The following is a 25,221-nucleotide window of genomic DNA, read 5'->3' as shown; positions in this document are numbered from 1 at the left end:
TTTGTTGATGGAAAAGGGCTTTGGGGGCATAGCCAACTTTGGGCTGATCGTGGTGGTTTGCAGAGAGAACAAAACCCCTTTTGTCAGCGTAGGCTGCATCTACACTACGGGGCTGTGCTGTCAGTAGAGTTGGCTTAGGCCATGTCTATACTAAAAAGTTAGATCAAAATGCAATTATGTTGATTAAGGCTATGAAAATCACACACCTCTGAGTGATGGAGTTAAGAAGAACAGGGCTGGCTCCAGGCACCAGATGAGAAAGCACGTGCCTGGGGCGGCACATTGTAAGGGGCAGCTTTCCGGCCAATCTTGGGGTGACACATTCCGGCCACCCTGCCGTTTTTTTTTTTTTTTTTGCTTCGGCAGTCTGGCCGCCCTTTTTTTCTTTTTGCTCGGGGCGGCAAAAAAGCTAGAGCCGGCCCTGAGAAGATCTAATCCCCAGCAGAGATCCATGGAAGAATTCTTCTGTGGACCTAGCTCCCACCTCTCGGGAAGGTGGATTAACTACAGTGAGAGGAGACCCCTTCCTATCACTGGAGTGAGTGTCTACACTGGAAGCAGTACAGCAGTGCCACTGCGGAGTTTTGTGAAGACACAGACTTTGCCTAAGAAGGAAGAGAGTCAAGACCGTAATGGAGGATGGATGGCAGGTCCCCTAACTTAGGAAGCAAGGAAATGGGAATTCCATCGGAACAGCAGGCGAGAGACATGCATGTGTCTGTCCATTAAAGGTTGACTTTGTAACCTGAAATTATCCCACAAACACTGGCAGGAGAGGAGAGGGCAGGTAAAAAGTCAAAAGACAGACTAAAAAACATATGATGTTTTATTAAAAACTCATGCTTTATAGGGCAGTCTCAAAATTGTTGATCTCTTGAGGTTGGCACTAGTGCAATTCTGTCCCACACCCCACTGTGACCCCCGCAACCCCCATATCGGCCTGTCCCTCAGGGCCCCTCTGCTCTTCCTGCAGCTTCAGTGGTTCTTCACCCACCCCTTTCCCACCCCTAGTGCTGGCAAGGAGAGAGATGAGCTTTCAGGGGGTGAGAGATAGGAGAGGCCAGGAGAATGGGGAGACAGGAGTCCTCCAAGGTCATGGAGACTAGGATGATGGTGGCTAAAGAAACCCATCTTTTAATTCCCGGTAGGCTATTCCCCAGTATCTCAGTGCCTGAGCTGGGATCCCAGAGTCTTCCTGACTATGGAGGACAGTGAGAAATAGGCTGCAGAGTCTAGAGGGGCAAAACCTGACGTCGCCATCTCCATCGCTGCTTCCTCTCTATGGTTTGACGATCCATTGTCCCCCATGGAGGCGCCGGGGTCATGGAGACGAGGACGTCTGAGGCTAGAGAGGCTGACTTCAGAGTCCCCAGGGGGGATATTTCCCCCCTGTGTCTTAGGGCCACAGTCTGAGCCAGGATCTCCCCACCTGGAGCCAGGGTAGGCTTCTCTCCCCAATGAAAGAGGCGGGCGGGAAAGTGAAGATTGGGCCCTGGTTCTCAGCATCGAAAAATGTCACCTGCCCCCGTTCACAGTCCAGAGAAACCCGGATCCTGCTGGGGGCCTGGCTCAGGGGCAGGGGGGTCTCAGGGGAGGTGAGAGCCTGGTATTGATCTCCACACCGCTCCACAGCCCAGATCCCTCCCTCAGGGCTACGGCTGATCCATCCCTTCCTCCTCACAGACTCTCTGGCCACCCCCACGGCCCAGAATCGCCCACCCCCCACCTCCACCTCCCAGCAATGTCTCCCCGAGGTGAATCCCTCACAGCCCAGCACACAGGGCAAAATGTCAAATCGATCCGGATTGTCGGATAGATCCTCCTCTGTGAATCCCCTTCTTGCACTTTTCCAGTCCTCTGACACGATGAGTTCGGGATGAGCTGTGTCTGGATCCAGAGTCACATTCACTGGGGAGATAGAGAATCGGAGCGTTAGGGGCAGAGCTCGGCCCTGGGGGAGGCTGGAGCCATTTCTAACATTCCCCAGCAGCCTGGTGCTGGATGCGACAGTCCTGGATCCCTGGGAGGGATCTCAGAAGGAAGAAGTGGGGTGGGGCTTTGGGGGGAAGAGGTGGGGCAGGGGAGAGGCCTCGGGGGAAGAGGCGGGGGAGGGGAGGGGCCTCAGGGAAAAGAGGCGGGGCAGAGGAGGTTCTAGCACTCCTGCTGGAGTGTCCGGTTTTTAAGTATTACCAAGTTGGCAACCCTACCGGGGTTAGAGGAAAGTGTTCGGATGCAGGTTCGTGAGAGTGCTTCTGTTCCTTGGCGTGGGCATGGACTCGGTATTAAGGTTGGTGTCAGGATTGTTCATATGACTTGAGCTTAGGGTCGCCTTAGTAGTTACAATTCTCTATTTTATTTGTGAATGGGACGTGTGTCAGGAACAGTGTTAGTTTGGTTTGTAACTTCAGCTCCGGGTTCATGAAAGTGTCTTGATGGAATTTCTGTCTTCACTTGAAGACCATCTCCACTGGCAATCTCACCCTGTCTGTGCAATCCTAGGGATTCCCTTCTTCTTTTCTCCAGTTCAGACGGCAGAGTGTCTGGAGGGGGAAGGGACAGAAGAGATGAGATAGCACGCTTTCATGTTTGAAACAACACCCCTGTAATGATCTTGGAATTCATTAAACAACACACCAGTGCATGACAAAAGAATAGAACTTTTATTAAAACAACCTAGAGAGCTTCTGGGGTGAACTGCTGTCAGGAGCAGAGGACTCTCCCTAAAAGTGGGGTGGGGGCCACCAGTGCCCAAACTGTGACCTTGCCCCCCTTCTCCCCCACCCTTGTGCCACTTCCTCTCCCCTCCCCAATCTGTAACCCGATCTATAAATTATATATATAGACTGCGTAGACTGTCGGTCCTTCATCAGTTAAGACTGAGCCGATCACAACACGTCTTCCAATCTTCTCTTAATATATATATTAATTACTTAAGAATCCCCAGTTATCACTTTGAGGGTTAGCAGGTTCTTGTCCCAAGACCGGGCCCAATATTATTCAAATTATTATATAGTTGGAAACCCCAATGTGCATAGTTGCAACACTCACACTATAGGAACTCCTCTATTATTACAAATATAGTTTATTAATACATTTAGCACAGTCACAAACTCAGTAAGGGAGATAGAGGTACTACAGAATGTATATCTACACACCCACATATTCACACCATCCCTTGCAGAATAACCTGACATGTTACCCATCATCTTCCTCATCACCATCACCTTTTTCATCATCACCCATGGCCATCATTCAGGCACCTCCCAAGAACTACATCTTCTTCTCCTACTGCCCCTAGGCTGGGATACCACTTTTACCATATGTTACTCTGCTGCCACTATATTTAATGCATATTTAGTAGGGAATTTCCCCCTTTTCCTTATTTGTATTTCCTCCTCTTACTAATGTTGGCATGTCTTTTTTTCTATAGGTTCATATATCATAGAATCATAGAAGATTAGGGTTGGAAGAGACCTCAGGAGGTCATCTAGTCCAACCCCTGCTCAAAGCAGGACCAACACCAACTAAATCATCCCAGCCAGGACTTTGTCAAGCCAGGCCTTAAAAACCTCTAAGGATGGAGATTCAACCACCTCCCTAGGTAACCCATTCCAGTGCTTCACCACCCTCCTAGTGAAATAGTGTTTCCTTATATCCAACCTATACCTCCCCTATTGCAATTTGAGACATTGCTCCTTGTTCTGTCATCTGCCACCACTGAGAAAAGCCTAGCTCCATCCTCTTTGGAACCCCCCTTTAGGTAGTTGAAGGCTGATGTCAAATCCCCCTTCACTCTTCTCTTCTGCTAAATAAGCCCAGTTCCCTCAGCCTCTCCTTGTAAGTCTTGTGCCCCAGCCCCCTAATAATTTTTGTTGCCCTCCGCTGGACTCTCTCCAATTTGTCCACCTCCTTTCTGTAGTGGGGGGCCCAAAACTGGACACAATACTTCAGATGTGGCCTCACCAGTGCCGAATAGAGGGGAATAATCACTTCCCTCAATCTGCTTGCCATGCTCCTACTAATGAAGCCCAAGTCCACTGCTTTCCCCATATCCAGAAAGCCAGTTATCTCATCATAGAAGGCAATCAGGTTGGTCAGGCTTGACTTGCCCTTGGTGAATCCATGTTGACTGTTCCTGATCACCTTCTCTTCCAAGTGCTTCAAAATGGATTCCTTGAGGATCTGCTCCATGATTTTTCCAGGTACTGAGGTGAGGCTGACTGGTCTGTAGTTCCCCGTATTCTCCTTCTTCCCTTTTTAAAGATGGGCACTATATTTGCCTTTTTCCAATCTTCTGGGACCTCCCCTGATTGCCATGAGTTTTCAAAGATAATGGCCAATGGCTCTACAATCACATCAGACAACTCCCTCAGCACCCTCGGGTGCATTAGATCTGGCCCCATGGACTTGTGCATGTCCAGCTTTTCTAAAAAGTCCTAACCTTGTTCTTTCACCACTGAGGGCTGCTCACCTCCTCCCCATACTGTGCTGCCCAGTGCAGCAGTCTGGGAGCTGACCTTGTCTGTGAAGACCGAGGAAAAAAAGCATTGAGAACTTCAGCTTTTTCCACATCATCTGTCACTAGGTTGCCTCCCCCATTCAGTAAGGGTCCCACATTTACCCTGATCTTCTTCTTGTTGCTAACATACCAGTAGAAACCCTTCTTGTTACCCTTCACATCCCTTGCTAGCTGCAACTCCAATTGTGTTTTGACCTTCCTGATTACACCCCTGCATGCCTGCATGCTCAATCAATATTTTTATACTCCTCCCTAGTCATCTGTCCAAGTTTCCACTTCTTGTAAGCTTCCTTTTTGTGTTTAAACTCACCGAAGATTTCTCTGTTAAGCCAAGCTGGTTGCCTGCCATATTTGCTATTCTTTCTGCACATCGAGATGGTTTGTTCTTGCGCCCTCAATAAGGCTTCTTTAAAATACAGCCAGCTCTCCTGGACACCCTTCCCCCTCATATTAGGCTCCCAAGGGATCTTGCCCATCAGAGGGAGTCAAAGTCTGCTTTTCTGAAGTCCAGGGTCCGTATTCTGCTGCTCTCCTTTCTTCCTTTTGTCAGGATCCTGAACCTGACCATCTCATGATCACTGCTGCCCAGGTTGCCACCCACTTCTACTTCCCCAACCAATTCTTTTCTGTTTGTGAGCAGCAGGTCAAGAGGAGCACGGCCCCTAGTTGGTTCCTCCAGCACTTGCACCAGGAAGTTGTCCCCAGCACTCTCCAAAAACTTCCTGGATTGTCTGTGCACTGCTGTATTGCTCTCCCAGCAGATATCAGGGTGATTGAAGTCCCCGAAGAAAACCAGGGCCTGTGATCTGGAAACTTCTGTTAGTTGTCCGAAGAAAGCCTTGTCTACCTCATCCTGCTGGTCTGATGGTCTATAGCAGACGCCCAATAAGACATCACCCTTATTGCTCTTGCCTCTAAACTTAACCCAAAGACTCTCAACAGGCTTTTCTCCAGTTTCATTCTGGAGCTCTGAGCAATCATACCGCTCTCTTACATACAGTGCAACTCCTCCACCTTTCCTCCCCTGCCTGTCCTTCCTGAACTCATCCATGACAGTACTCTAGTCATGTGAGTTACACTGCCAATTCCAATCACATCATAGTTCCTTGACTGTGCCAGGACTTCCAATTCTTCCTGCTTGTTTCTCAGGCTTCTTGCGTTCATGTCCAGGCACCAAGATATCTAGCCGATTGGCCTATTTTCTCAGTATGAATCAGGAGGCCTCTCCTGTTGCACCCTCCTCCTTGTGTTTCCTCCCGGTATCCCACTTCCCCACTAACCTCTAGGCTTAGGTCACAGTTCCCCAGCGAACCTAGTTTAAAGCCCTCCTCACTAGGTTAGCCAGCCTGCTTGCGAAGATGCTCTTCTCTCTCGTCGTTAGGTGGACCTCATCTCTTCCTAGCAATCCTTCTTCCCGGAACAACATCCCATGGTTGAAGAATCCAAAGCCCTCTCTCTGACACCACCTGCATAACCAAGCATTTACCTCCACAATTCGATGGTCCCTACCTGGGCCTTTTCCTTCAACAGGGAAAATGGACAAGAACACGACTTTTGCCTCAAATTCCTTTATCCTTCTTCCCAGAGCCACGTAGTCTGCAGTGACCCCCTCAAGGTCATTCTTGGCAGTATCCTGGGAGAAGTAGGAAGGGGTGGCGGTCTGAGGGCTTGATCAGTTTTGGCAGACACTCCGCCACATCCTGAATTCAAGCTCCAGGCAAGCAGCACTCTTCTCGAGTCTCTGGGTCTGGACGGCAGATGGATGACTCCGTCCCCTTAAGAAGGGAGTCCCCGACCACCACCACCCGTCTCCTCCTCTTGGGAGTGGTGGTCGTGGAACCCCCATCCCTAAGACAATGCATCCCATGCATTCTCAACTTATTATCATGTATGTCAGTTTGTTGCCATGGCCCGTTAGCGGTTAGGTATCTGCAAATGTAGCTCATGTACCTGTTACACATGTCAGTTCATTGCCAGGAGGCTTCTGTGGTTAAACCATGTACCTGTGGTCAAAACTTCCCCTTAAACACTCTATTTTCAGTTCCCCAATATTTGGGGTTTTCCGTTGGCCGTTTATCTGTGCAAAGTTCAAAGGCCTCAAGCCTTCTGCTAACTTGCTGAAGCTAACGTCTGACAGGATACAGGCCTGTAGGTTCCGTGCATTACTGCTAAATATAAGGCAAAGCAAAATATAATGAAAGCAAGCTCGCCCACTGGGCTACACACCGACCCTACTTCCCGAGCTCCCGCCCTCGCGCTGCCATTCTCCCTGAGGCCCCGCCTCTTCTCCACAAGACCCCGCCTCCACTCACTCCTCTCCACCCCCATCGCTCGCCCTTACGGCCGGTGAAAAGCTATAGGGCCCTGGCCCCCGGCTCCCCGTGTTCCGGCGCCCCGATTGCTGTACGCAGCTACACTGAGTTCTCAACCCCAGCTTCCAGGGCACATCTCTAAATTCCTGTATTCATAATCCTGTCCCCTATGAGGGAGTGTCGCTAAATTATAATCTTCCACAAACATCTCTCTACAACCCCCACTCTGACTTGACATAACTTTGGTTTAATAGTGAGAGAGAAACAGACAGAGATGGACAGACACACACTCAGGTCTTTAATTAAAGCTAATCCCAAACCTTCTCTTTCCTCTTGGCCCCTCAGATCAACAGAATCCACTTCCATTAACCCTCACCACATGCCAGGAAATATTAGCTGTAAGAAAGCTTGACGGCTCCCTCATCCTCTCCCTCCCACCCCCAGACCCCAGCTGGTGTGTCACATTCACCCGCTGCATTTCGTCCTAACCTAGACCCAGATCCTGCAAAGACTTTAGCATGAAAGTGACTTGCCACACTTTGACATTAATGGGAGCTTAAGAATTTGCAGGATCAGGGTCCTTTGTTGTAAACTTTAGGTCTGTTTACTCAGTGTCTCTACTGAGCTCGGCACAAACGGGGTCTTCGCCCTGGATAGACCGAAATGCGAAGAATTGTATCCTTTTACAAATGCAGAAACTGAGGCAGGAAGAGGTTCAGTTCAATGGGCCAGATTCACCCCTGCACTGGCAAAGAGATAGAGGGGAGGCAGGTTGGGTCTTCCCTACTCAGTGGCTAATGCAAAGCTTGGCACAGGGAAGTCCTGCAATCCAGCCAGATTTGCATCCTTGTGTCAGCGACCTCTATGGGGCTTTGCCGGCCAGCAGAGTATATGAGAAACAACTTCATCCTGGCGACACCTCTTTATCCCGGTCCACCCCCTCCCTGCTCCAGTGTGCCCTCACCAACTCCACTCCATGCCCAGGCACACTCCTTGTGCCAGCAGCTGCTGTGGAGCAGGAACAAGTGGCTTCTGTACTAGAGGGATTCCCTCGGGATGGGAGAGGGGTTTGCATCTTTCCTACAGCCCCTTTGGCCCAAACTAGCTGGTACACGGGGCCAGAGCACAAGGATGGGCCGGGTCCCAATTTCAATAGTGGCCTTTAATTTAGGGTCTACATTTTGGATGCTGAACTTTAGGCACCTGGGGCCTGGTTCACAGAGGGGTTGGGCACCTGCAGGTCCCACGGACTCCACCTGCAGCTGTGGACGATAGAAGTTCTGCAGTACACGCCCTGCAGTTCTGCAGCTGGATGAGATACATCGAGGTTCCAAAAATTTGGCCATTTTGCTAAACCTGGACCTAAATAATTTACTAAAGGTGACCGAATAACTCAACCCTTGCTGGATTTGTTCAGGTTGTCTGCTTCACTTTTCTTATTGAATGGATTCATAATTTCATAGAATATCAGGGTTGGAAGGGAGCTCAGCAGGTCAACCCCCTGCTCAAAGCAGGTCCAATCCCCAACTAAATCATCCCAGTCAGGGCTATGTCAAGCCAAGCCTTAAAAACCTCTAAGGAAGGAGATTCCACCACCTCCCTAGGTAACCCATTCCAGTGCTTCACCACCCTCCTAGTGAAAAAGTTTTTCCTAATATCCAACCTAAACCTCCCCCACTGCAACTTGAGACCATTACCCCTTGTTCTGTCATCTGCTACCATTGAGAACAGTCTGGATCCATCCTCTTTGGAACCCCCTTTCAGGTAGTTGAAGGCTGCTATCAAATCCCCCCTCTCTCTTCTCTTCTGCAGACTAAATAAGCCCAGTTTCCTCAGCCGCTCCTCATAAGTCATGTGCCCCAGCCCCCTAATCATTTTCATTGCCCTCCGCTGGACTCTCTCCAATTTGTCCACATCCTTTCTGTATTAGGAGTCCAAAACTGGATGCCATACTCCAGATGTGGCTTCATGAATAAAAGGGAATAATCAGTTCCCTGGATCTGCTGGCAACACTCCTACTAATGCAGCCCAATCTTCTCCCACAGTCTCTAGACTCATCCCAATTTCCGCTCCTCGATCCCATCTTGGTACCTTTGAACTTCTTCAGAGTCTCCGTTAGAGCACTATTATTCTGAGACAACTCTCCGAGTCTCTTTTCCAGCTCCGAAGACATCTCCACGGGCTGCTGGACCTTCCCCTTCTCACACCTGGAGAGAAAATGTCACATTCTGGTATTTCGTTTAGTGACACATCATCATTTGTCGTCAGTGAAAGTTGCTGCTCTAATGGGCCTGAAATTATAATTCTTCGGCTTCTCCCAGCCTCAGAGCAGGTGCAGCACAGGCTGTGGCCGTACAACCTTCCCCCTGAAGATCCCATTAATATTCTTCAGCTCTGGCCTGGAGAGACCGGCTCTGGGGCAAAACAGGAACTGAGTCTCCACGGCCAATTCACTCCTGGGCCTCCCTGCTGGTCTTAGTGTTGTAGCTATGTGTGCACTCGGAACTGGACTGATTCATTCCAAATTAAGCCCTGAATAGATGTAAGAGGTGCCGGGGCTCAAGCAATTTTTTTATTTTCATAAGTGACGCGGCGAGCCCAGAGATGCCAGGGCGATGAACATGGGCGCCAGGTTTGTATAATTTTCGGTGGTGCCCAGAACGGGTCCAAGCAGAGCCATCCCGTCCATAGGATGGGGCAACCATCCTGGGCCCAGCACTTCAGGGGGATGCGGGGTCCAGGACGGCTTGGGGGTTAGTGGGGAGTCTGGCGCTAGCAGCAGCGAGTGACGCGGCCCCAGCCCACCCCACTCTGTTCCGCCCCACTGGCTCCCGGAGTAGCTCGGGGGAGGGGGTGTAAGCCAGAAAGAGGCGGGGCAGGGGATTGGGGTAAGGGATGGAATGGGGAGGGGAAGGGGTGGAGCAGGGGTGGGAAGAGGTGGGACGGGAGCTTGGGGGAAGGGGTGGAGTGGGGGCAGGTGTGGAGCAGGGGTGGGAAGAGGCGGGGCAGGGCGGGCTGGGTCCAGGTCCCCCGCTAACCCTCCAGGCCACCCTGGACCCCACATCCCCCTGAAGCACAGAGTCCCCCAAAGTGCGGGGCCTGGGTCGGGTGCCCCGATCCATCCTATGGATGGGACGGCTCTGAAAATATAAGCCCAAACATTGGTGGAGCCGGTCCCACGTTCCTGAATATTGGTGGAGCACGGGCACCATGGGGCATGTAACTCGCTGCCTGTGGCAATGAACTGCCAAGCCTAGAGGGCTCAGCCCTGGCAAACCGCGGCACAAATTAAGCCTTGATCTACTCCCCGCTTCCCCAGTTCATTCCACACAAGTCTCTAAACAGTCCTCAAGCAGTAAAGACTCTTGATGATCGCTGCCCCGGGCGGGACTGTATCCTGTGCCCTAGCGGTGAAAGGCCCATAGTCCATCCACAGAACCCCGAGGCAGCCAGGCCCCCAGGGATGGGAGATCGCTAGGAAATACTTTAGGTTCAGAAGCTTTCCCGCAGGATGGATAACTCCAGAGTGTCGGGGCAGAGGGTGAGAACCTCCGGATGTTAAATTCAACCGAGATTTACAGCCGAATGTGACCCAGCCCCACGCGCTGTGCTGTGGCGCCCTGGGGAGGCGGGGTTTGAACATAGCGGCCAAGTCCTTTCCCGGCGCCGTAAAGCAGGAAGGAGCCACGTACCTGCTCAAGGTGCTTCTGATGTCCTAGAGGGAAGATAAAGAAAAGAGAGCTCAGTCCCACATGCCGAGGGCCCCTCCTGCTCTGGAGGGGGCTCGCTCTGAATTCAGCACAGTGCAGATGGGGATCTAGGACCCTTTTACTCATAAACATTTTTTCCCAAGTGCACAGGCACCGACTCTGTGGGTGCTCTGGGGCTGGAGCACCCCCGGGGGAAAAATGGTGGGTGCTGAGCACTCACCAGTGGAGCTCCTCCCCCTCCCCCCAGGCACCTCCCGCCCCCGGGCGGCCCTGCCGATCAACTCCTCCCCCTCCCCCCCGGCACCTCCCGCCCCCGGGCGGCCCTGCCGATCAACTCCTCCCACTCCCTCCCCGGCACCTCCCGCCCCCGGGCGGCCCTGCCGATCAACTCCTCCCCGTCCCCTTCCCCCCAGGCACCTCCCGCCCCCGGGCGGCCCTGCCAATCAACTCCTCCCCCTCCCCCCCCCCCCCCCGGCACCTCCCGCCCCCGGGCGGCCCTGCCGATCAACTCCTCCCACTCCCTCCCCGGCACCTCCTGTCCCCGGGCGGCCCTGCCAATCAACTCCTCCCACTCCCTCCCCGGCACCTCCCGTCCCCGGGCGGCCCTGCCAATCAACTCCTCCCCCTCCCCTCCGGCACCTCCCGTCCCCGGGCGGCCCTGCCGATCAACTCCTCCCACTCCCTCCCCGGCACCTCCCGTCCCCGGGTGGCCCTGCCGATCAACTCCTCCCACTCCCTCCCGGCACCTCCTGCCCCCGGGCGGCTCTGCCGATCAACTCCTCCCACTCCCTCCCCGGCACCTCCCGTCCCCGCGTGGCCCTGCCGATCAACTCCTCCCACTCCCTCCCGGCACCTCCCGCCCCTGGGCGGCCCTGCCGATCAACTCCTCCCACTCCCTCCCCGGCACCTCCCGTCCCCGGGTGGCCCTGCCGATCAACTCCTCCCCCTCCCCCCAGGCACCTCCCGCCCCCGGGCGGCCCTGCCAATCAACTCCTCCCACTCCCTCCCCGGCACCTCCCGTCCCCGGGCGGCCCTGCCAATCAACTCCTCCCACTCCCTCCGGCACCTCCCGTCCCCGGGCGGCCCTGCCGATCAACTCCTCCCCCTCCCCCTCCCTCCCAGCACCTCCTGCCCCCAGGCGGCCCTGCCGATCAACTCCTCCCCCTCCCCCTCCAGCACCTCCCATCCCCGGGCGGCCCTGCCGATCAACTCCTCCCCCTCCCCCCAGCACCTCCCGCCCCCGGGCGGCCCTGCCGATCAACTCCTCCCCCTCCCCCCCCCGGCACCTCCCGCCCCTGGGCGGCCCTGCCGATCAACTCCTCCCCCTCCCCCCAGGCACCTCCCGCCCCCGGGCGGCCCTGCCGATCAACTCCTCCCACTCCCTCCCCGGCACCTCCCGTCCCCGGGCGGCCCTGCCGATCAACTCCTCCCCAGCACCTGCCGTCCCCGGGCGGCCCTGCCGATCAACTCCTCCCCCTCCCCCTCCAGCACCTCCCATCCCCGGGCGGCCCTGCCGATCAACTCCTCCCCCTCCCCCCGGCACCTCCCGCCCCCGGGCGGCCCTGCCAATCAACTCCTCATCCTCCCCCCAGTGCCTCAGCTGTTCAGCGGTGTGCAGAAGACACGGGGGGGGGGGGGGCAAGAGGGCAGAGCACGCTCAGGGAAGGGGGTGGAATGGGGCAGAAAGAGGCGGGGCGGGGCCTTGGGGGAAGGGGTGGGGGCGGGGCCTGGGGCGGAGCAGGGGTCGAGTGCCCCCGGGGAAATGAAGAAACTGGCGCCTATGCCCAAGTGGGTTTTTGCTGTTATTTGTGGAAAACGAAAGCCACAGAGATGGAATTGTGAGTGGAAATGTGCAGGAGCGTTCTCACGGGAAGGGCCCTTTCTCTCTCTCATGCCCATATTGAAAAACTCTCTAACTCTTTGTGCTCCTCTCACGGTCATGAACGAGCGTGGAGAGTTTGTGACCAGACCAGAGAACCCTGCTGTGTATAAAGCGCAGGTCATTCCCTCCAGGAAGAGAAACAATATCTCCTCCTCCCACCCTCATCCCACCCATAGCCCCAATAACTTTGTTCCCCCACCCTCATCTTCCCCCACCTCCCTAGTCCTGCACATCTTAGGTGCCAACTCCGTGGGTGCTCCGGGGCTCAAGCACCCACAGAAAAAAAAATAGTGGGTGGTCAGCACCCACCGGCCACAGCTGTTCGGCGGTGCTGCCGATCAGCTGTTTGGCGGCTGGGGGAGGGCGGAAAGCAGTGAGCGGGGGCGGTTGGAGCAGGAAGAGGCAGAGCGAGGGCGGGGCCTCGGGGCAGAGCAGGGAGCACCCCCTGGGAAAAATAAAAGTCAGCCCCTATGCCTCACATTCCTGCAGAGACAGCCCAGAGCTCTCAAATATTCCAGCCTGCTGCCCTGCAGAATCCAGAGACCAAGGAGGGGCAGGAATTGCCAAGCGTGACCCGTGTGGATAGATGGAACAAGGGGAAGAAACTACGAAAGGGAAAGTTGTGGCTGAATATCGGGGCGAACTTCCTGACTCGGAGAAGTATCTGGCTAGAGAATCATCTCCCAAGGGGAAACGGTGGAAGCCGCAACCCCTGGGAATTTTGAACCTTGGCTGCACAAAACCAAAGAAAGTGAGTTGGTGGGAGCAACCCCGCTCTGGCCCCAGGGCCATGGAGTGTCTGAGCGAAGGGGGCATTTCCATCTCGAACATCTAGGAGTCTGTAACTCTCCAAAGGACAGTCCTAATTCCCATCCAGCAATGCACCAACTGTGTGCTCCTGGACTCCATTGTTGGGACACCTGTGCAGGGATCTGGGGGGGTCTCTAACTCAGTCTCACCTGCAGGAATTTGCTGGCCGGCTGCTGGCACGTCTCCTCCATCTCATCAATCAGCTCACTGAGACGGGATATCTCCGTCGACACGCTGGTGGCGTTTTCTTCCTGGCTCTTCCTAATTGCCTTGTCCAACTTTTCCAACTGGGCCAGCAGGAGTCGCTCTTGGTCCTCCAGAAACTGGCGCAGTTGCTTGAATACAGATACAATCTTCTGCCTCTCGTCTTCCATTTTCTCCTGTAAGGGACACGCAGGGAAAAGGCAGGTTGGGAATACGCGGAGAGTCACAGGCCGTTTCACAGTAGATCCCTAGCTGGAGGGTCAGGGATTCTCACCAGAGTTGCACATGCTGCCTGCCTGCGATGGTCCAAGTGACCTGAGAAGAAGCGTCACCTTGACTATTAGCCCCGTGATGTATGTTCAAATTATCCCTAGAAAGGATCTGTCTTCATAAATAAACATTCTCCTGCCTTCACCATTTGCCCGCCTCATCTCCAGTAAACCAGAACAGAGTTTACTTGACACAGAGGACTAACTAACCATCGCGGAAAGGGGAAAGTTACCCACTGTCGCTTTCCCATCAATCAGAGCGAGGAGAACATTGATAATGCCCCCAGGAATATCTGCTAGCAATTAACAAAGGCACCTACCAGCAGTTCCAGGAGTCTCTTTTCCTCGCTCAGTTTAACGGCCGGGATCTCATCTCTCTCTTTCATCAAGCTCTGCAAATGGAGCCGAATTTGATCCTAACAAAAGAAAAGTGACTTTTGATTTTTCTCTTTTCCCAGGGTTATTTCCCCGCTGGATTTGTGTTTTCCAGGACATCACATTGGTAACAAAGCTCATCTCAGGAATACCTGGCTCAAGCCACTTCAAATGTGGCCCACTAACCCTAACCTGGAATCCCAGGAGGGAGGGGAATTTTCAAGACAATCGGAATAAGAGCGAGGATTGGCTTTCAAACAATAAACCAGTTTCAACCTTAACTGTAGCGGTGCTACCAACCCACCATAATTCACATGTCCCCGGCCAGCAGAGCTGCCGTCTCTTTCTCTTCAGTCTGAACCTCCTTTTTGGCTGCATCTGGGCTGCAGCAGGCTCAGCTGCTCCGTCTCTGGCCTGACCGGAACCGTGCAGCCATCATTGTTAATGCCCTTCAAGGGAGACAGCGCCTCCTCTGGACACCTCAGCACAATGCTAGAGCAGCGTCAGTGCCAGCCCAGAGGGAGTAGCTCTGTAAGGTAGGACCAGGGCCGGCTTTAGGCCGATTCAGCCAATTCGGCTGAATTGGGCCCCGCGCCAAGAGGGCCCCGCGCTGCAGCTGTCCACCCCGCCCCCAGCTCACTTCCCCCTCCTCCCCTCCCCTGAACGCTCCACCCCCTCCCCTGCTTCCCGCGAATCTCTGATTCGCGGGAAGTCTGAAAAGAAGCAGGGGCGGGCCGGCAGCACAAGGTAAGCTGGGGTGGTGGGGGCCGAGAAGGGCTCTGGGGAGGCGCGGCCCGTTCCCGCAGGCCCCAGCGGCTCTGGCCCGGCTTGGCTCCAGCCCGGCCCCCACGGCTCGGGTCGGCTCTGGCCCCCACGGCGCGGCTCCCGCGGCGCGGCTCGGGTCCCCCCGTCCCCCCCCACGGCGCGGCTCGGCTCGGGTCTCCCCCCGTTCGCCCCCCTGCGGTACGGCGCGGCTATGGTCTCCCACCGTCCCCCCCCCGCGGCGCGGCGCGGGTCTCCCCCCGTCCCCCCCCCCGCTGCGTGGCTCCATTCCTGGGGGCGGGGCTTGCAGCAAGCCCCGCCCCCAGGAATCGGGCCCCGCTCTTGCTAAAGCCGGCCCTGGGTAGGACTATTGATGGAGCCAGCTTCTGGGAGAGGAAATCCAGGAAACTGGGAGAACCTGTTGCTCTGAAAGAGGCTCAAAGAAACTTCAGCTCCCCTGGGGGAAACATAGGCGCCGATTCGCCGACTCTGTGGGTGCTCTGGGGCTGGGGCACCCACGGGGGGAAAAAATGTGGGTACTCAGCACCCACCTGCAGGCCCCGCAGATCAGCGCCTACCCCTTCCCCTCAGCGCCTCCCACCGGCTGGTGGCCCCACCGATCAGCTCCTCCCCGTCCCTCCCAATGCCTCCGGCCCACTGCAGTCAGCTGTTCAGCGGCGTGCAGGAGGCGCTGGGGAGGAGGGGGAGGAGCAGAGGAAGGAAGAGGCAGGGGGATGGGGTGGGAAGAGGCAGAGCGGGGGTGGGGCCTGGGACGGAGCGGAGATTGAGCTCCCCCCCGGCATCTGAGTAAGTTGGCGCCTATGGGGGGAAAGATCAATTTAGTCTGAGAAGAAAAGGATTGAATTAACCGACGTCAGAGTGTTTCCTACCTTGTATTTCTGAGCAGCCTCTTCCATGAGCAGCACTCTGTGAGATCTGTGCTGCGGGGATCTCCAACAAGCCACACACACGGCTTCCCCGTCCTCCTCGCAGAACAGGTCGAGGTTCTCCTGGTGCGTCTCACACAGATTCTCTTTGCTAGGATTTAATTCCAGTTGTCGAATTTTCCCTACTATATTCCCCAGCTGCCAGTTGTGCCGGAGGTTCCCTTTCCGGATCCGGTGTCTGCAGACGGGACACTCCAGGGGGCCATATTCTTCCCATTTGTCACAGTAGTTACTGATGCAGCCCTGACAGAAGTTGTGCCCACAGTCCATGGTCACGGGGTCCGTTAGATACTCCAGGCAGATGGGACACTTGGTTTCCTCTTGGATTCCCTGTACAGGAGCCGCTGAGGCCATGGCCGCTGGGATCACCAATGTGTTTTCTGGCCTCTTCCTTTAAGCTACACGTGGATGAGAGAAAAAGTTCAGTGAGAGGCATATGGGGGAAAAGTGGGGGCATGACAGGGAGAAGTTGAGATAAAGTTGGTTGGGATTGAAGAAGAGAACCGGCAATGCCTGTTTCACACTCGCTCTGGAGAATTGGGTGTCTCTCCATAATGGGGGCTGCAAGTCTCTCTCTGCCACGAGCCCTTCTTCCTTCCTTCTGCACCAATGTGTGTCCACACCGGCCCTCTCCACTTGCTAAACCCAGACCGATCTGAGCCCCTCTCCTTTTAGTGCACAGAAGCGGCTCCCTCAATGGAACTGACCCAGTGAATAACCCAGTGCACCTCTTGCTACAGCCTGTCCCAGCTGTACTAGAAGGAGAGAGCCTGAAACATGGGGCCTGGTTCAAGGCCTGAGGCCTGAACTAAAGTGAACAAAAATCAGGCCCTGCTGATATAAAGCAAAGTTATCAAGAGAACATAAGGATGGCCATACTGGGTCAGACCAATGGTCCATATAGCCCAGTACCCTGTCTTTGGAAGACAGGATACTGGGCTAGATGGACCTTTGGTCTGACCCAATATGGCCGTTCTTATGTTCTTCCAACAGTGGCCAATGCCAGGGGCCCCAGCAGGAATGAACAGAATAGGGAATCATCAAGTGATCCATCCCTGGTCGCCCATTCCCAGCTTCTGGCAAACAGAGGCTAGGGACACCATCCCTGCCCATCCTGGCTAATAGCCCTCGATGGGCCTATCCGCCATGAATTTATCTAGTTATTTTTTGAACCCTGTCATAGTCTTGGCCTTCACAACATCCTCTGGCAAGGAGTTCCACAGGTTCACTGTGCATCGTGTGGAAAAAAAATACTTCCTTTTGTTTGTTTTAAACCTGCTGCTTATTCATTTCATTGGGTGACCCCTAGTTTATGTGTTAGGAGAAGGCGTAAATAACACTTCCTTATTCACTTTCTCCACACCAGTCATGATTTTATAGAGCTCAATTGTATCCCCCCCTTAGCCGTCTCTTCCCCAAGCTGAAAAGTCCAAGTCTTATTAATCTCTCAGGCTATGAGCCAAAGTCAGGTACATGAAGTTGGCAAAAACCACAGGCACTCCCAAGAAATATTAGGCGCAGGGCATTCATGTAGGCACATTCCAAAAGATGCAGGTACCCCCTGACATAAAGGAGTGGCATAAACACAATGGTAGGAAATGGAACAGGAACACACCAAGCCCAAGTGAAACAAGGACAGGAGGACAGGACAGGATGAGGGATGAAAATGTTTTGTTCGAACCAGCAGGTACAAGGTGTAGGGTGGTAACTAACCTCATCGGGGGCAATACGTAGCTTGTTTGTATCTGTGTATAAAAGAGGGGCTGCAGAGGGGGTGTCTTTGTCCAGCTGGGGGGGATGGCAAGTGCCCCCGCTCATTCAGCTGAGTCCATTGTCAGGGGCATACAGGTCTTAGAGTCTCCGTAGAATTTGCCGGGCACTAGGACCATCTTTCGTTAACAATAAACCTGGCCAAGCGCCTTCACTACTGAACTGACTCTGTGGTCTTCTTAGACAGGTCAGTCGAGGTCTGGTGTACCAGCTATCTGGCCAGAGCTGGTGCAGCACACAGAGAGAACACACACGCCGCCAACAACTGACACCACCAGCTGCCTGGACACCGAGGGCTGAGTTCACCCCGTGTCTGAGCTGAACTTCCTGACCAATTTGTGCCTGTTCTGCGCTGGGGCTGCCGGGTGTTTAGCCTAAATGCTGCATTTCACTCCTATCTGCACGAAAAGCCAGGGGGGCTTGGGGGAGAAAGTCCTTGTGATGATTCCCTCATGGAGATTCCCCCAAGCTGCCCAATGAGGAGGGGGTTTTATCCCCACTTAAAAGGCCACAGAGCCCACCCCTAAACCTGATGAATCTCCTGTGATCTGCAGAAGCTTTGGCCCTTCTCCACGGGGACCAGTGTCTCTGCACCCAGCTCTGCCTTCCAGCTCAACCTCAACTGGCTCCCAGGCAGCCCCGCTCAATGGGTTCTGCATCGCCAGGTGTGTCCCACCCCACCCAGGCTGCAGCAGCTCCTAGTATGGAGAAAAATGTCTTCTAGAGGTGCCAACTTTTGTGTTGCAATTTATGTAAGGAGCTAATTTGCATATTACAAATAATTCTCACGTAACCAGAAATTTCAGCGTGTGGTCAATACATCCTTCCCCAAGCAGCAGCTGGGGGTAGGACATGGGTTGGCCCAAAACTAGGCAGGTGAGGCCGGGGAAGGTGGGTTGGTGGGTGCTTGAAGATGCCTGTGGGGTAGCAGAGCGGGTGGGGGAGTGGGAAGCGGTGGAGTTGCTGGGTGGGTGACTGGTGGGGCTAGGAGGTGATGGGACTGTTGGGGGGCAGGGAGTTGCCTGGGGGTACTTAGTACCAGATCTAATGGAAGACGAAGGGGCTACTATCAGGCAAACAGTACTGGGATTCTCGGGTCGCTTGGAGACGTCGGGCTGCCTGTGAACCCTCTGGCTTCAAACAGAGCCCCAGTCTCGCTGCCTGTGCACATTTTATGCTCCTTGGTGCGTCCGTTTGGACTGACTCCTTCACCCTGAATCACTTCACCCACCGTACTTCCTGAAATGGGTCCTGGGTGCCCGTCACTAGCTGGGCTCAATCCCAAGGTTCCGCCCTCGCTCCGCCCCTTCCCCCAAGGCCTCGCCCTCACCCTGCCCCTTCCCTCAAGGCCCACCCCACCTCATTCCCCGAGGCCCCACCCTCACTCTGCCTCTTACCCCCAAGGCCCCACCCCCGCTCAGTCCTTTCCACCCCCTCCCCCCTCCCTTAAGGCATGTTAAAAGTCGGAGAGCTATGCCCTCCCACTTTAAAAAGTGATGGGGCCATGGCTCCTTGGCCCCCCGTTTTTCGGTGCCCCTGACTGTGATCCAGCAAACCTCCTAACCATGTAGGCTGCTTGTGATGCTGGCAGACCAGGTGCCAGCTCATGCCGTGGTCCCCATGTCTCAGTGGAACGCTGACGCACACATAGCTCGACTCATCTGCGTGTTAGCTTTGTTAAAACAGGTATTAGAACTCTAAGAATGTGTTCAGTGTTTAGACATTATTTGAATGCTCACAAGTTGCTGCCTGTATTAATCTCACCTTTAAACCACAAGTTGAGGACGTCAGTAGCTCAGACATAGGTCAGGGGTTTGTTACAGGAGTGGGTGGGTGAGATTCTGCGGCCTGCGTTGTGCAGGAGGTCAGACTAGAAGATCATAATGGTCCCTTCTGACCTTAAAGTCTATGAGTCTATTCCAGCTGTATCCCATATTGCAAGCTAATATTTGAGCACTGGCATTGTAAGCCTCTGTAACTATGTAAAGCACCAGACAGGAGGGAGACATTACGTAGGCCAAGTCTACACGTACAGTGCTGCATTGGCGCAGCTGGACTGATACAGCTGGACCTGGTGAAGACACTCTATGCTGACAGGAGAGAGCTGTCCCGTCAGCATAAAAAAACCCACCTCCGCGAGCGACAGAAGCTATGTCGGCCGGAGACGCTCTTCCACTGACATAGCGCTGTGCTCACAAGCACTTGTTGGTGTAACTTACGTCCCTCAGGCAGGGCCGGCTCCGGGGTTTTGGCTGCCCCAAGCAGCCAAAACAAAAACAAAACAAAACAAAAAAGCTGCGATCGCGATCTGCGGCGGCAATTCGGCGGGAGGTTTTTCGCTCCCAGGCGGAGTGAGGGACCGTCCGCCGAATTGCCGCCGAATACTTGGACGTGCCGCCCCTCTCCGGAGCGGCCGCCCCAAGCACCTGCTTGACAAGCTGGTGCCTGGAGCCGGCCCTGCCCTCAGGGCGGTGGAATATTCACACCCCTGAGCGACATAAATTTTGCCAACATAAGCTATAGTGTAGACATAGCCCTAGTGTGAAGTTCCGATGTGCAGCCTTACGTCCTGCCCAACAGGGAAAGCCCATCGACACCAGACGGACTACTGTGGAACTAAGGAGGACAAAGGCGTTTTTGATTAGCTCACCCCTCCCCCCCCCCGCATGGAGCTGAGTCATGTAAGTGGATTCCTCCCAGCAACTGAGTTTGCAGCTCAGTTCACATAGCAGGAGGGGGATAAAACCCTAAACAGAAGGAACTGAGGTCTGGTCTACACTAGGACTTACATCCCTCGAGAGAGGTAGCTTCACCAACCTAGCCCCTGGATTCTTCCATCAACCCAGCTACCACCTCTTGGCGAGGTGGATCACCTACACAGATAGGAGAACCCCTCTTGTTGGCACGGGCAGTGTCTACACTGAAGCACTGCAGGTGCCCCGCTGTAGCGTTTTAAGTATAGACATACCCTGAGTATCTCTATGCTCCTTGGACTCTAGAGGGCAAGGCTTGCTAGGCATAAGCAAGACATCTCCAGTGTTTAACCTGGGTTAGCTCTGAGAGACATATAGAGCTTGTTTGTTATAGAAGCTTCTCTTATCTTTTGAAACTTAAGATTGTAATTCATTTGTGTATGTAAGATAACCTGCTTTAACCTTGTAAATAACTCTCATTTCCTTGTCCTGTTAGTCAATCTGTACATAGTTTATTACAGGCGTGGCTACAAGCGTTGTCTTTGATGTGAGATCTAAGGTGCAAGTGACCTGGGGTAAGTGACTGGTCCTTTGGGACTGGGAATAACCTGAATAATCCTGTGATTCTTGGGGTAAAAGACTATCTAACACAAAGGCAGGCTCACCTGGGTGGCGAGACAGATCAGAGTACCCACGAGGCCTGTCTGCGACTCCATAGTTAGGCTGGTATATCACCTGAGGAATTTACACTTGATTATTGGCTGGTGAAATCGATGTACAGAACTCACAACCAGGGTTGGGTTTGTGCCCTGGTTCCTAACAGCCTGCCCCGAGGTTGGTACTCACGCTTTTGAGTCACCGCAGACAGCTTGACACTGCTAACCTCACTTGGTGAGTACGTTTTCACGGTAGGAGTTCTGTAGGTGCTTCTGTTTCTCCCTTGGAATATACATGGCTGCTTCCCTCTAGGCCTGCAGATGCTTATCTCCACCTAAGCCCCAGAGCAATACAGGAACTGGGGGAAGATAGGCAGAGGAACCCCATCACGCATTTTGGGCCGCCCCAGTAAGTGTCCTCAGAGGCCACCTAGCGCTATACAAAATGGCCAGCACGGATGAGGACTCCTTTTATAAACTTTCAGGAAACTTTCCAGCCTGATGAGGAGAAAGGATTTGAACAGGGGTCTTATGTGAGTGCCCGAAATCCTGGACTAGAGCAGGATTCTCACTTTTGCCCAACCCATATTCATTTTTCAATTAAATGGAACAGGGGCCACAAAGTTAGTTCTAAATTGTGGATCCGGGCCTTAGAAACAATGGCTGTTAAGCAGGACGCAAGGCTTTCCCTTCACTAGAGCAGAGCTCCCACCCTCTAAGGTAGAATGAAAGACAATATAAATGTCCGGCCTGCCACAAAATACAACAAATTGTAGAGCTCACTGAATAGAGACAAATAATGCTCTATGCAAATGTTGATTTATCACAATGAACTTGTCCTTACTAGAGTCATATTTTAAAAACGACATACACGGGTGTTTCAAGGGGGATTTTGTCAAATCTGAGAATAGACCTGCGGGAATAAATTTACACAAAGTATTTTTTTTAAGCTTTTATAGATCTCATTAATATTTTGCATGACGCTAGTGCAGTCCACCTGTGGAAAGTAACTTACCAACGTGGGTGAATGAAACCGCACAACAATGCTCAGTGTCGGTGAAGCATTATTGCCTTTGTTTTACAGAAAAGATTTCTTATATCTGCTTCTTTGCATACTGCTCCCCAATAGAAGAACATAAGAACGGCCATACTGGGTCAGACCAAAGGTCCATCTAGCCCAGTATCCTGTCTACCGACAGTGGCCAATGCCAGGTGCCCCAGAGGGGATGAACAGAACACGGAATCATCAAGTGATCCATCTCCTGTTGCTCATTCCCAGCTTCTGACAAACAGAGGTTAGGGACACCATCCCTGCCCAACCTGGCTAATAGCCATTGGTGGACCTATCTTCCATGAACTTATCTAGTTCTTTTTTTAATCCTGTTATGGTCTTGGCCTTCACAACATCCTCTGGCAAGAAGTTCCACAGGTTGACTGTGCATTGTGTGAAGAAATACTTCCTTTTATTTGTTTTAAACCTGATGCCTATTAATTTCATTTGGTGACCCTAGGTCTTGTGTTATGAGAAGTAGTAAACAACACTTCCTTATCTACTTTCTCTACACCAGTCATGATTTTATAGACCTCAGTCATATCTCCCCTTAGCCGTCTCTTTTCCAAGCTGAAAAGTCCCAGTCTTATTAATCTCTCCTCATACAGAAGCAGTTCCATACCCCTAATCATTTTTGTTGCCCTTTTCTGAACCTTTTCCAATATACCAGATCTACCCAAAATACCGGTCTGCCAGTTTTTTCTGTGGGTATTTTAAAAATACGCGCCAACCAAAAAAAAAAGTGAGACCATCACATCAGAATTTCAACAAGTGCCCAATTTCAAACACTACCCACAAAACGGCACCTAAAATGTGAAGGGCATTAAAATATGCAGGTGAAGTTTCTCACTGAAAGGACCTGTACTTAGAAAGAAAAGAGGAACTTTCACCTTCATTTACTACATTTCAGAACTCAACCCTAGCGATGGAGCCAGGACCAACAGTTCCAGAAAAATAAAGGAGATTTTTAAGAGTAAGTTGGACAAACACCTGTCAGGGATGGTCTGATAATGCTTGGTCCTGCCTTGAGCACAGGGGACTGGACTAGATGACCTCTCGAGGTCCCTTCCAGTCCTATGACTCTAAGGTTAAAAGTCCATAATGAACTCTAATGAATCCTCGCAATTTCCCAGAGAGGGGCATGAATATTAATCATCTGCTAGCAAGAGTGATACAAAGATGCCCAGTGAGCGTGAATCTCAAGTAAATGGGCAAACTTTGGGGAGGTGAAATTAATTTTCATTGTGTGGCCAGGGCCTAGGACCCCAGAGCAGCCCCCCCTGTGGCAACTTCTTCCACAGACACTGGACTACGTTAACGGCTGAAGCTCTCATGCAATGGTTGGTGCTACTGGAGACCCCTATCACCGTGCTAGGGGGTGGGGAGCAGAGTTCCCGCAGCAGAGCCTCTTCCCCTCCCTGAAGCCCCACATCTGGGCCCTCAGTTTTGTGGAGTACTTAGTACGGGTTGTCCACGTGATGCCTGGATTCTCATCCAGAGTACAAACAAGAGATCCCAGCTCCCTGGCAACAGCGCTCGGGCCTGACACGCACACACAGGAAAGACTCACAAACTGAAAGACGGATCGAAGGATTACAAAAAGAAAGAAAAAAAAATATTTCTCCTACCTCACGTGTCTGGGAGAAATGTCTCAGCAGTTCCAGGATCTTTGGGGCATTCCCAGCTTAAAGAGACAATGAATCAAGGGGATTTGTGTTTAATGCTCCGTTTAAATCCAGTGCTTTTTGATGGGTAGTTGGAAATCCCCTCTATTGCAGTGAGAGGGGCCAAATGCTACAGTGGGAAGGGGAGGAAATATTCAGGAATCACATGCTCGTGTCAGGAAAAGGAAAACTCCTTTTATGGTGCGGGGGTAGGGTGACTAGATGTCCCGATTTTATAGGGACAGTCCCCGATTTTTGGGTCTTTTTCTTACATAGGCTCCTATTACCCCCCCCACCCCCATCCCAATTTTTCACACTTGCTGTCTGGTCACCCTACGCAGGGTACGGGGACTCACTGTAACCCTTCAGGGGATTGATTTCAATCATCAGCCCTCACCCAGATCAGATTTGAGCGGAGTCCGAAATGGGTTTTTACTGATTCTTTGACAAACTGTCTCAGGCAAGAGAAGGGAAAAATCAAGGGCAGCAGAAAGGCTAGCTGGAACAGGCCTCGTGGCTAAGTTTTGGGATGACTTTACCCTGGATTACTTTGCAGTCCAATGTTTCCTTGTAGAGCAGGGTTCACCCTCACCACAGCCCCTTGGGAGTTTCTCGCCTCCTTAACTCTGGATTTCTGCAGTGTAGAGTTACTTACCAGCGCAATATTGATCAGTATGACAAACTCTTCCTGCTTTCCCAGCTGGCAACTTTGCTCTGTTACTGAGCCTGCTGAGTGATCTGAACATGCTCAGTGAGATCTCTGCTCCCAGCTATAAAGGGAGAGGCCCAGAGGCAGGCTGGGTCATGTCAGAGTGAAGTGGTAGGCCAGGAAAGGAGAGGGACAAAATCGGGGAGAGGGGTTAAGAGCTGCAAGAAAGTGATCACCAATGGAACTTTTTTTTCTCCCCTCCCCGCCCAGGGCCGTGGTTCAGTACTGCCAACTTTCAAGAGTTCAAAAATCCTGAGATTGGCCGCAAAATCACACCATTTAAAAAAATAAATTATATTGTGTTTTTTAGGCCAGTCTCTTGATGTTTGAACTCCCCCGGCCCATCCCCAGGGTGTGTGCCTGTGACAATTAGCGTGGCCCACTCTCCCACCTGTACTGGATAAGGTGATTTTTGGACCCTGCTGCAGAAACTCTCATCCCCATGTCTGCCCTGCCCAGCAATTAATCCCGTCCCCCAGTTCCCCATCAGTTCTGTCCCCCACTCAACCCCCCTCAATTCAGCCTCCTTCATTTCAGTTCCTCAGCCCCATCATCATCATCATCCCATCAGTTCAGCCCCCCCACTCCATCGCCCCCCCAGCACCCTCAGTTCACCCCCAGCACCGCCCCATCTGCTTAGACCCCTCCACCCCATCAGCCCCCACTCTCCTCACTTCAGCCCTCCTGCTGCTCCCAGCCTCACCTCTGCTCCTTAAGGGTTCTTCACCCTCCCCAGGCCTGATGCGGGGGGGAGGGCTGCAGTGGGGTAACTTCTTCCACTTCCCAGGATGGCAGGGGAGCAGCCGCCCCAGGGCTGACAGCGGGAGGCCCCGCCATGCCCCGGGTGGCTGACAGGATTTCGCTTTTAGAACTCCATCGTATGATCAT

General features: G+C 53.1%; 2 protein-coding genes across 9 annotated transcripts in view; one reads left to right on the top strand and one right to left on the bottom strand.

Moving 5' to 3' along the window:
* LOC101948742 (zinc finger protein RFP-like) overlaps positions 1–25,221 on the top strand; it is a 1,201,957-nt gene that overhangs the window by 1,165,151 nt on the left and 11,585 nt on the right. The gene's annotated exons all lie outside the window — the stretch shown is intronic.
* On the bottom strand, positions 809–24,802 carry LOC101948556 (tripartite motif-containing protein 10-like). Of its 8 annotated transcripts, none has more exons than XM_065564608.1 (9): positions 24,280–24,802; positions 23,589–23,754; positions 15,734–16,181; positions 14,027–14,122; positions 13,383–13,613; positions 10,524–10,546; positions 8,923–9,038; positions 2,481–2,540; positions 809–1,908 (listed from the first exon to the last, which is right to left on the bottom strand). In XM_065564608.1, the coding sequence occupies exons 3-9, from the start codon at positions 16,142–16,144 to the stop codon at positions 1,397–1,399; spliced, it is 1,449 nt and encodes a 482-aa protein (XP_065420680.1). In that variant the 5' UTR covers positions 16,145–16,181; positions 23,589–23,754; positions 24,280–24,802; the 3' UTR covers positions 809–1,396. The 8 variants fall into 8 exon arrangements, with proteins under 8 accessions (XP_065420680.1, XP_065420676.1, XP_065420677.1 ...); XM_065564604.1 differs by having other exon boundaries at positions 23,589–23,644; XM_065564605.1 differs by having other exon boundaries at positions 15,734–16,188; positions 24,280–24,801.

Source organism: Chrysemys picta, chromosome 12 (assembly GCF_011386835.1).
Source record: "Chrysemys picta bellii isolate R12L10 chromosome 12, ASM1138683v2, whole genome shotgun sequence".
NCBI classification, from domain to species: Eukaryota; Metazoa; Chordata; order Testudines; family Emydidae; genus Chrysemys; species Chrysemys picta.
This window is presented reverse-complemented; position numbering and strand designations above follow the sequence as displayed.

Excerpts from the sequence above, each read along its gene's own strand:
- LOC101948556 (XM_065564608.1), bottom strand. The coding sequence starts at position 16,144 with ATGGCCTCAGCGGCTCCTGTACAGGGAATCCAAGAGGAAACCAAGTGT. Across the intron at positions 10,547-13,382 it reads CGGCCAGCAAATTCCTGCAG|GACATCAGAAGCACCTTGAG; the intron begins GTGAGACTGAGT and ends TCTTCCCTCTAG. Across the intron at positions 9,039-10,523 it reads ATCAGAAGCACCTTGAGCAG|GTGTGAGAAGGGGAAGGTCC; the intron begins GTACGTGGCTCC and ends TTTTCTCTCCAG.